This window comes from Cornus florida, unplaced genomic scaffold, assembly GCF_030987335.1.
Source record: "Cornus florida cultivar Cherokee Brave unplaced genomic scaffold, ASM3098733v1 CherokeeBrave_3.0.0_Hap2_Chr11, whole genome shotgun sequence".
Classification (NCBI taxonomy): Eukaryota; Viridiplantae; Streptophyta; class Magnoliopsida; order Cornales; family Cornaceae; genus Cornus; species Cornus florida.
Window position 1 is genome coordinate 98,464,910 of NW_026775581.1, and position 11,536 is coordinate 98,476,445.

General features: G+C 35.7%; 1 protein-coding gene across 4 annotated transcripts; it reads right to left on the bottom strand.

The window, feature by feature from the left end:
- Positions 1–531: 531 nt before the first annotated feature.
- Positions 532–9,717, bottom strand: LOC132284768 (protein tesmin/TSO1-like CXC 5). Of its 4 annotated transcripts, none has more exons than XM_059786895.1 (10): positions 9,566–9,717; positions 9,137–9,390; positions 8,161–8,268; positions 6,943–7,120; positions 6,519–6,644; positions 4,874–5,224; positions 4,271–4,374; positions 4,077–4,168; positions 2,783–3,172; positions 532–1,021 (listed from the first exon to the last, which is right to left on the bottom strand). In XM_059786895.1, exons 2-10 carry the CDS (start codon positions 9,328–9,330, stop codon positions 774–776), a joined length of 1,791 nt encoding a protein of 596 aa, XP_059642878.1. In that variant the 5' UTR covers positions 9,331–9,390; positions 9,566–9,717; the 3' UTR covers positions 532–773. The 4 variants fall into 4 exon arrangements, with proteins under 4 accessions (XP_059642878.1, XP_059642877.1, XP_059642879.1 ...); XM_059786894.1 differs by having other exon boundaries at positions 9,562–9,717; XM_059786896.1 differs by having other exon boundaries at positions 9,535–9,717.
- Between the last annotated feature and the right edge of the window lie 1,819 nt (positions 9,718–11,536).

Consider the following 11,536-nt stretch of genomic DNA (forward strand, 5'->3'; position numbering starts at 1 on the left):
CTTGTAATGTGTGTATTAATCTGTGTGTAAAATGTGTATTAAGCTCTCTGTAAAAGCTAGATCAAATCAGTTGTTATAGATAACACAAGTCAACTGGGCAATAAATTCATGCAATTTCTATCCACATTTGAAGTTCCTCTCCAAACTCAGGATCAGCTTTTCTGCACAAATACCATTACCAAGAAACTGAACCAAAACGCAACTCAGTCCAAGCGCGCAGATTTCAACCACAACTCAACTTTCAAACACAGCAGAATAGAATAGAACCAACCCTCTCCGGTCTCTGCCTAATTTATAGGTATGTCATCCCTTGTCCACAATATGAATCACTAATACTTACTGGTGGTACTGAAAGTAAAGGTATACAATCTAAATTTCTTACAAAAATTCTGCCGCCATGCTTTCAATAGTTCAGCTTAGCTATCAGATTGTCATTCGCCAATGTTGCACTGTGTCAAGGTTTCTACTATTTGGAATAACACCAACAAGAAGGAATGCAAAGTATACTAAACAGTTAGATTTTACTCTCCGCAAATACACAGGGCTATCTCCATCAAGTAGTTATCTTGTGGTGGTCTGCAAGTACAATTGTATAATGGAACTTCAAAATGGTACTTAACCACAGTTTTAGAATCTATATATTATATATTCACACAAAATCGTTTGTAACAGTGAGGCCAAACAATCTATTATCCTGCATCATGAAAACTGCATCAAATCATGGCAGAAATTATTACAATCCTAATGTGGTATTTAGGTACTAGAAGTATTTTTCAGTTTTTAGGTGTCATGTGCCCTTTTACAGTGGTATTCTGAACCTCTAGCGGTAGAGTCTTAGCAGAAGGGGTTTTCACTTCACCAAAAGCTGGAGATGTTTCACCATCATCTGGACCATGACCTCTTAAAATCCCATTGCCTACCAATTCCAGTTCACTTACCATTTTGCTTCCAGGTTTAGCAATGCCATCACCAAGCAGTAACTCCATTTGATCCTCAGTAGCTCCAGCCAACAAAAAGCATTCTGTTGTCACAATGCAGATAAAAAATGGTAAGACTCTTCATGTATAGGAAACTGAGAGCCAGAGAAAAGAATATTATAATACAAGCTCGGAAAGGATCAACAATTGCACTGCAGGCCAAAAGCACGTCTAATAATTTACATATTTGCAAGACAACAAACTCCACTACTTAACATCATCCTGATGCCTTCATCTGGAAGATACAGTACTAAAACACCTGATCAAATCATTTAATTGATTTGACAATACCACACAATTAATTTCGACAAGACAACATTCTAGGTCATGACTTCACTAATTTAAGTAGCAAGAAGGAAAAGCATTGAACCATAGTTTTCTCGGGTCTCGTTTAATCATAAATAGAGCAACTAGAAAGCTTTTAAACTTCTTCCTAATTATTAATTTAGGTAGGGTAATATCTAAATTCCAATTTATTGAAATTTTAATAGAAAATTAACATGTGATGGAGTTTTATGGAATTATTAGTCAAGGACCTAGGTGTGTATGCTTGTATGGGACTCCATGGGATTCATTTGGTGCAAGGGTTAATCATATTTGAAGAAATCAGCATCTAAGAATTTTCATGATAGTTGACTGATAACAATTAGATTGGCATATTGTAATGCACCACTGACACTGAGCCTCTTGTTCTTATCACAATATACCAGTGTGTGATGGGAAACTTAAAAATAAAAATAAAAATAAAAATAAAAAACATGACATTAAATTAGTTATGTTCTGAATGAAATATTGGAGAAACAAAAATTAAAAGTTTTAAAAATAATTGGAACAAGAATATGCACATGGACCAAAATAAATAACAAAGGCCCAAAATAAGAAATATACAAATGAAAAAAAAAAAAAAAAAAAAAAAAAAAAAAAAAAAAAAAAGACAATGAAGAAAATTCTGTTGGCACAATCAGCGACAGTTTTGTTTCCATAGCCACAACACAGAACAATATGGTAAACGAATTTGCTTGAAAAACTTCCATTTTTAATTTTGAAGTCATAGAACTTAACAGATAGTTGCCAAGCCCAAGTACTTAGAAAATGGCTGTCTTGACTTTATTTGCCCTGCTGAAGTCCATGATTTGGCCAAGCCAGGAAGAAGGGAATCGGCAGAAGGGCGAGGGATCGCACTTACTGTACTGTAATAGTCCCTTACCGCGGTCAGATGATCAAATAAAAAGAAAGGTTGCCAAAAGTATGGAAATGCCCTCACAAAGAGATCTTCCCAGATAGACCCCCTCAATACAGATAGGTGAAAAACTCATATGTTTAAGACCAAAGCCAATCTTGCTTCAGCTCTATCCAGGTCAGTCCCTCAATAGGAACTAGGGCTAGGACTCGGGGCTAGGAAGGAGGTTCAACAAAATGAGTATGATTTCATAGAATCAACAGTAGATTCGGACAATAAGGTCATAAAAATGTGTGCCATAATTGTTCTATTCGTTTCTTCTTCTTTTTTTTTTTCTTTTCCCGGGTGATACGGCACACAAACTAGGGTATTTCTCCTGTATGTCATGTTTCACGGAAGAATGGCACCCAAACTAGGGTATTTGGACAATAGACAATGTAATTTTTGAAACCATCTGCTGCCTAAGTTAAAGACAAGTTACTTGGATCCTTGTTTGAAGTTTGAACCTCTTCCAAACCAATAGTTTTACAACTGTAGGTGTAGTCAATATAATCTTTTTATGTTCATAACACAATTAGAAGTTATAACTACTCTATTTTAGAAGGATGAGATACAAAAGTACTACCTTTTATGATTCCACGAGTGATGATCTTATTAAGAAAATCCCTGAACTTTGCCAACACAAGCCTTTCCTGCTCTACATTGACATATGTGTTGCAGCCATGATTCCAAATCCGGACTGAGGAAGCATCTGGTGTGAACAACTTATCTTTCTCACCACACATCAATGCAAGTGTTCCAGGAGACATTGGACTTCCATTCTGCACATCATCATTACCAGATCTGGAATCGTCTTTGCCAATTATATCAACCTTATTTCCATTCAAATCGTCATTTGGCACAGCTTTCTGGACCTCAAGTGCTTCTTGGCAGTAGTACTTCTCATCTTGGGCAGCACAGAAACTGCCTGTCTGGTTTTCTCTCTCGATTTGTACATTGATGGAACCTTTTTCGTCTAGGAACAATGAATATAAAACTAAAATAAAAAATCCCATTTGATAAATTTCGTCTAGGAACATTGTCTATTGAAACAGCTTAAAAAACCTCGCAAAGCATAAAAGCAAACACATTTAGGCTCCTTTTGTTTGGATGTAAAATATTTTTCAGAAAATATATATTTTTTATTTTCTTATGTTTGGTTGTCGTAAAATATTTACTAATAAAAAAAATATTAAAACCTAACAAAAATAATTTATCCATTAATTTTCGACAAGTTATTTTACATGCCCAGCCCAATGGACTAGACCTCAATCTCGAACTGCACCTTTGCCAAACACCAAAAAAGCAAAAATAAAGAAAATATTTTACCTGAAAAAGAAAAATCTTTTCCGAAGAAAATATTTTACGTCGAAACAAACGGAGCATTAAACTTGGAGGATTTTATGATGAACAAAATCACATGAAAAAACCAAGTTGAGCATTACAGCTGGATTGAAGGACACACTTCAATGTGCAATGAACAGAAGAATTCAAATAGCCTTATTACTTAGATAAAATCAGAAAATCATTTAAGGAATATCAAATTGAAATGACATGGTTAAAGTAGTTTCTGATAGTTAGTATTGAGTTTTACATTTAGGCTTAGTTAATTAAACCAGCCAAACTTCTTGATGCATGCACAGATACATAGATGTACAAGTTTAGATACGAGGGAAAAGAATAGATAAGCAAAGTACTTTCATGAATTTTGAAAATCTCAACCCATTTAAGGATTGGCCCTCTCCACTATGTATAAAGTTTTGATGAAGGGTAAATTCTGATTCCATAAAACCATGAGAGGGGCATGGTTATGAAAATTCAAAACCTGAAAGGAATTATAAGCCACCAAATGTTTGTATATTATATATATCGTACTATACCTGCAAGAACCTTAGCAGCTTCTGATACTGCCAACAAAATTGAGCAAAGCTCTATCATGTCATGTGGTTGGATGGTCCCAGCTAACACAGACCTTCAGCCACAACCAGCAAAACTAATCAGTTCTTCTGGACAAATGAACATGGATAGTTCTAATGAAGTGTCAAACTAGTGTAAAGTTAACAAAGGTATAAACCTGTAAGTGAACTTCGAAGTGCCCAATGCTGCAGAAGTAACAGTCTGACAAATCAGGGGGACAGATGAGGGAGAGGAGGAACCAGAAGTGCTGACATGGTTTACCTTATAAACATAGATGAGACAACAATTACAATGCTTCCATGAGCTTCAGTGACAGTACCCAATACTTAAATCAGATATGGATGAGGATTAAGATTAGTTGCAGCGATATAAAGAAAGAATTTTGAGGTTGTTCAAGTTCTGGAGAACATTTGAATATGCAGCCACTTCTACTAATACAGAGACAACTGATAACTGCATGATCCAGTATATAACCTGCCTATGCGGGGTGTTGGGAGAGAAAGATTAGAGACAGACCTAACATTGTCCATTATTTATCACAAAGTGGCTTCGCTGGTACTCAAATCACACCCTCACACTTGTCAGTTCAAATCAACTATTGGACCAAGCAATGAACCCCGTTCAATTGACAACTGATATAGGAAAAACTATCCCATCTGGTGTAACGTGAAATTTTATTTGCGGTAATGAATGTTTTCACCAAATAAACAGCTAAATATGTTTTTTTCAAGTTTCAATGAGGATCTTAAGTATGTAGTACCTGTTGATATTGTGCAAGCCTGCAAGGATCTTCACTAATTGAACCCAAAAAGTTGCCCTTATCTTTTCTCTTCCTGGATTGTTGAGAGAAACTATAACTAGAGAACCCTAAAGCACCAGCTATGGCAGCATTTGTCTGCTGGATGCAGGCTGTGGAATTGGTATTGTTCCCATTAGAAAAAGCCCACCGCTCTTTGCATCCTTCAAAATTCTTGCAGCCCTTGCATTTACAGTTTTCAGAGCAGGGGATGTTAGCTTGGAAGCATTCACAATACTTCTTCAGGCACCCTGATCTCTTGCACTGGCATCCCTTGTTGTGTTTTCCCAGCATGAGAACATCCTTTGCTTCACTCTACATTTGTTTCAAAGAAGTTTGAATGCAGTCAATACAACCAAATAAGAATATCAAATTTGATAAGAGCAAATCAACAAACATGCTGATGAAATAAATATTAACTTTCTAATGTAGAAGCCAAAAGTTTATATTCTTAGGTACGCCTCCTGCTACAAAAGGGAAGAAAATTGTGAAGGACCCACGTCGCGCTGGGTGAAAAAACTTGTCTCTTTAGTAAAACAACCACATTCTTGCAGTAACGCAAAAATTAGTACAATCATTTCAAGCATGAAGCATAAGTCTTACTTCGTATAGATATGTCATAAAATGGATAATTTGACAAAAATGATAGCAAATTATGCTTTATGGTAAATTCACTTTATTTCAGTGCTCATTGTTGTAATTCTGACTATAAGGTCTTTTTTCTGTTGGTGAATCAAAAACCTGGATAACGGATAGTAAAGGAAAAGTTAATTTTAGTAAGGCAATAATTAAATGGTGCTTTCATTTGTGCCATAACCTAATTGTAACTAAATTCAATGACATTATAGTGTACATCACAAAAAGAAATAACTTTGGTGAGGGATTTTTATTATGTCACTAATGCATAACTTGAAATGTAAGCACCGTCACTCTTAATACTCTCCAAATAAGAGAAGATATGGAATAGGAGACAAATATTGAACATTGCCAACTAATTGAAAACACACCAAACCTGAGCCTAACCACAAACCCTTCTAAAGACATCGGCTTACTGAAATTCTTACAGAGAGATGGGACTGGCACAGCAGAAAAAGTCAATCTTTTGGCACCCAATTTAGCAATCAACTTCAACCTATTTGACGCTTTTGACAGATAATGGATTAGTCATAGCTAACTGTCACTCCAAAAGGCCACAAATATAAGACCATAATCATCATTTTTACGCCTCCATAGGAAAATGTAGTCCCTTTAATAGTAAACAACAGACCCAGAAGAAGAAGTAAATGTCACCTGATTTTTGCCTTCCATATGACTAGATTACAGCAAACAGAAGAACCATACCTAGTTTCAATATTAAGTATGTAGAAATATAGTTCAGCATATGATGTGATCCAGGTCCATGCATAAACAAGACACCCTATTAACAGCAACCCTAACTCCGGATGTAGAGATCCGGAGAGCTACAGCTAGCAACCCTGGTCGTGATAATAATAATAAATAAATAAAATACTTTCTTGATGTCAATTTTGGGTCATTAAATATCCTACCATTCCTAAAAGTCATGCATATGATATAGCTAACCATAAAAAATAAAAAATAAAAATAATACCAAATAATAATCATGAATTTGCTTATTCTTTTCAAAAAAGTGTCTATATTTAGCATCCTCTATGGATATCCCTTTTATGAACAAGCGAGAAATGATTAGAGCGCTTCTCCAATAAGGAACCAAATCCTGCAATGGACAACTTCGTCAGAACAATCTCATGTAAGTTACAACAGAAACATTGGATTGCCTAACAGCAAAACAAAACACAAGGCTCCTGATAAAAAGATTAGAATGAGCATCAAATTGTAAACAAAAATTAATATGAAATGGAGGACTTCAGTTAATACTTGAGATACACTTGTAACTATGTTAATGGGTGTACCATCTAGTTCAACTTATACAGGCAGTGATGGCTTAATAAAAGCAAAAAGTCCACTGGGGTAGAGCATAATTTCTTTTAACCTCTGTAATCCCATAATTTTACCTTATTATCCTGACTTCTATGCGGACTGCTTACGATCTTTGGCATGAATGCATTTGGCTTACGCGCTAAGGTAGATTCAACAGCTTCTCTCCTAACAGCCTCGTTCTCAAGGTTATTTTGACAATTAACACAGTTGCAGCTGTTGCAGTATGTTCCAGAAGCAAAACACTCGCAGTATCTGCCCATTTTAGTACGTTAGCATTTTGTAAGTAATGCAATCTAGCAAAAGCAAATAAGTAGCAGAATATTTATGTAAAGCAAATAATATTAATTCATGTAAATAGAACATGCCTTCAACCCATAAAACTGTTAGGGTTAGATTTAGCAGCCTGCAGGGCACCATCCATCATCCAGCATTTAATATAGTGAATTTATTACATAAAAAGGTCATTTGCAAGAGATGAGCAACAGCTTTTCTGAGCCGAAGTTAAAAAGACAGATAACATTGCTTCTTGTAAAAACAGTTATAAAACTGGCAAATCCAACTATTTTACTTGTCTATGTAACCAGTAAAATATTTTGTTCAATATTTGGAGTACAATTAGGAAAACCTTTTCCTTAGCAACTGGCTTTCATGGTTTTCATGTGATTATAGGTACTCGTTTCTTGATCATATGTGGTATGAGCCAATTTCTTGGTCATCTGACCAAGGAGAGACATGAACAACCGCAACAAGCAAACTATTAAGTCAACTAACAAAGCCACAAGCTACAAGTACGAGAACTTTGATGGCGTAAAGCAATCTCGACTCCCAAAGTCCTATTATTCAGCTCCCTTTGCACTCGATTGATCCATTTCGGTTCTTGCTCGTTCAGAGAAAACCTCCACTGCACATCTTTCTTTCAGAAGATGAGAGCACATCCGCCAAAAGTAAGAGTGAAACTATGAGCTAAAAGAAGGCGTGCTCTCTTTGGGTTTATCTCCTTATAGAAACACCCAATCCCTTTTTACTTTATCAACATTAGGATAAACAAGGAAAAATAATAGACTGAGTTTTGTTGTGAGAGAATTTTTCTATACAAGAAACAAAATGACAGATAGAAATTAAGTGATCTTGGGCAGTGTGCCACATATTTGAGACTAGGAACGGACCGAATGGTAGTCCAATTAAGCTATTAATAGAGAACTCCCTTACTTTAACTGAATTGCTATGTAGATGCACTCAAATAGTTATGCACTTAAGTCTTACGACTTGCATTCAAAGATTTATGCACTTACAACTTCAAACATCTTGATTGTTTGCACTTGCAATGTCTCAATTCCTTTGGAGTGCCATCTTTGACTTCGATGTTAGTATGTGACAGTATATTTGAGGACTCTGGCTTTCTGTTTAAAAGAATAAAAGAAACATGTTATCATAGCAAACACAGAGGAAACTCTCTCGGATTGAAAATATCTAAATTAATTCAATAACTGTAAAAGTTTCATTTTTGCTCTATTCATGTTATAGATGTGTACTGCTTCCCTCTTGCAATATCACATCATGAAATAAATTGAACGAATTTACTTTCCTATTACAAAATAAATTATTAAAAGTTAGTTCAGACATCCCTTTGAGAGAAGACGACATTTCCATCCAGTAAAGAAAAAAACTTGATTTAGAACTTAGCAAAATTAATGTAGTACAACAGAGTGATGAAAGAATGCACACTAAAACTGATTTGTCTGCAGAGAAACTGTAGAAAATAAAAAAAGAAAAAGAAATTTTCAACTTTCTATTACTTCTACATCATTTCAGTTCCTATGAAATTGAAATTATTAAAAACTTTGTCCACTAAAATTATTGATAAAAGCTTGGTTGATTTCTTCTTGTAAGAGAAGCTAATAGCTTATAAACGCCATTACCTTGTACAAACCTAACCTATCCCGGATTATGCTAATTAATCCAATTATAATAGTATTTCAGTCACAAGATATACCTATTTTTGGTCACAGATCCCTAACAGGGGAATCATTGTTATTTGAACAAAGAGACTACCTCGAACTTGAACCCGCATTCTCATACTTTGCAGCCCAAACTGGCTTTAATTATTTGAATAAATTTAAAGGCTTATATGCATAATGTAGCAACTTTTTTTTACTCATTTTTCTAGCCAACCAAACAGGCTTGAAATATTAAGTTGCATAAACTCACAGTCGCATAATATGTGTTCTAAGTGATCCGTTAAACAGGTATCGATTGAAGAAAACCTACAGTGCAGACAATGGCGGACGAGAAGGTGGATAAATTGGGGGACGCAATTTGAACTTCGGCTTCGCCGGTGACTCCGATTGCTCCTCCCTTTGTACGGCAACAGCTAAAGATAAGCCTTTGAGCTCTGTGAAGTCTAGCTGCCTAGCAAGCTTTTTTGGCGGGAAATCCGATTTCTCTCTCATCGTCTCCATCATATCTACCAATCACAGCCTTTTTTGGCGCGAATTTCTCTTTCTCATTCTGTTGTATCAGCACTGTGTAACATGAAAGAGATGGAACAAGAACGATCTTGAATTCGAATCATTGAATCTAATGAAATGTCAATCAAAACTTTCAAGAACATGTTCAAATTCGATACTACTAGTATTTGATTGGAAAAAAATTTCAACGACGAGTACATTGAAAACTGAGTACGATTGGTTTACCGACAAGGTACGGAGTCAGATTCAGGCAAGTCGTTGCGTCGGAAAAACAGCTCCGATTGTACGGACAGGAGCACAACTGGATTTTTTTTTTTTTTGGTGCGAAAGAGAGCGTTTTTCGAATGGAAGGTTCTCAAATTCAATATAATATACATATATCTATGTACACCACACGCACATATGTAGGGTGTACAATACTATTCAAGATGACTGATTTCATCTGACGGTGCAGATTCAATTTAGTGATCCAATGGTCCAATTCGTATCGCATTATATGATTGGACATTGCGTCCGTCGGAAATAAATACGTAATTAGCAATGCGTGCATATTGGTGGGTCAGGGCCCTGGGTAACCGTGTTCACAGATATTAGAGAAATAAGTCTTAGAATTCATTAATGGGCGCATTGGAAACCAGTCCGTAAATTAAACCACAATACTGACCCAACCATTGTTAAATTTATCGTTGATTTTACAAGAATCCTTAAAGGATGGTGGGATAATGTTCTCAAAGGATGGTGGGATAATGTTCTCACTGACATTCAGAAAGCTGAAATCTTTTCTGCTACCAAGATAGTTAAAGATGAAGCTACTCAACAACCAGGACCTGCTCCAGATGTGGTTTACACCCTCATCACCACTATTATCCAACATTTTGTTGGCCCCGAAGGCGCTAATAGTGAACGGAGTCGTGAACTTCTCCAGAATCTAAGATGTCCATCTTTAACTCATTTCCGGTGGTATAAAGATGTCTTTTTAGCAAAGGTTCTCCAACTCAATGATGCAAATCATGAGCACTGGAAAGCAATCTCAGAATCAAATTCCAAGAGGAGTCGACGAGAAAGCACCGATAGGTATGTCTCGTTGTCAATTTGGAATTGAATTCAGCCCAACTTCATCAGAAATGGGAATCGGAAATGAATCTGTTAAGGATCAATTTGAAGATCCTACAGATATAAATGACCCTCATGAATATTAGTTTTAATGGATTTTATCCCAGATAGAATTGCCATTAATACTGAATTTCAACGGGATCAATATAAAGAATTCAGAAATTGGTATTTTAAAGCTTTTGACCAAAATCAATTACAGCTTTTTAAAACTCAATTTTATGACTTTCTACAAGAACGCAAAATGGTTATACCTTTTATTTCTTGGTTTTTTATGACAAATCATTCTCTTGTTAATATAAACATATTGGATGATTTTCTCAAACCATGGACTACATCTGAAGATAAGGTTTATCACTCTGTCCATCCTCCCACTGAACATTTAATTCTGAAAAGAATTGACCCTGATAGTGGTGCAAAAGTGGAAACCAAGGCTTATAGCCAACCTAAAATAATTGATCAGTCCTGTAATGATACTAAAAAAGACATTTCTCAGGTTTACAGGCAAAACAATTATACTAATGTCTGTCTACAAACGATAGGGTCCCAGCTTAGGAGAATTGAAACAGGAATAGACACGGTATTAAATACAATTAATACTAAGTGTATTACTGATAAACCTTCTCCTCCAGAAGCTTCCTTATCCAACGCATTGGTCAAACCTGCAATTGAAGTTAAAGGCTTCAATCTTTCACATCCTAAGAAGAATGAAGAATTTATTACTCTTCTTACTCAGAAAATTCAAGGACTTAAAATTCAGACTTTATCCCATGATGAACCTGATATTGGTTCTGATTCTGATGTGTTACCTCATATTGAGGCTTTTCAAACTGATTTCACTCAGATGCTTGATTTCGCTGATCTATGGACTGTCAAGACCATGGAACAGACCATGCAATTAAGCACTCAAGACACAATAATTGAATTATCGTCTTCCCGTGACCTTCAGAGGCACATGCACAAATATAAGTACATCCATATAGGTTTAATTCAAATTGCTTTTAAACCTTTAACCTTGCTAAGTATGGATGTACTTATATTTGTGCATGTGCCTCTGAAGGTTACGGGAAGACGATAATTTAATTATTGT

Excerpts from the sequence above, each read along its gene's own strand:
- LOC132284768 (XM_059786895.1), bottom strand. The coding sequence starts at position 9,330 with ATGATGGAGACGATGAGAGAGAAATCGGATTTCCCGCCAAAAAAGCTT. Across the intron at positions 4,169-4,270 it reads ACTTCGAAGTTCACTTACAG|GTCTGTGTTAGCTGGGACCA; the intron begins GTTTATACCTTT and ends TTGTGGCTGAAG. Across the intron at positions 1,022-2,782 it reads CACTCGTGGAATCATAAAAG|AATGCTTTTTGTTGGCTGGA; the intron begins GTAGTACTTTTG and ends TTGTGACAACAG.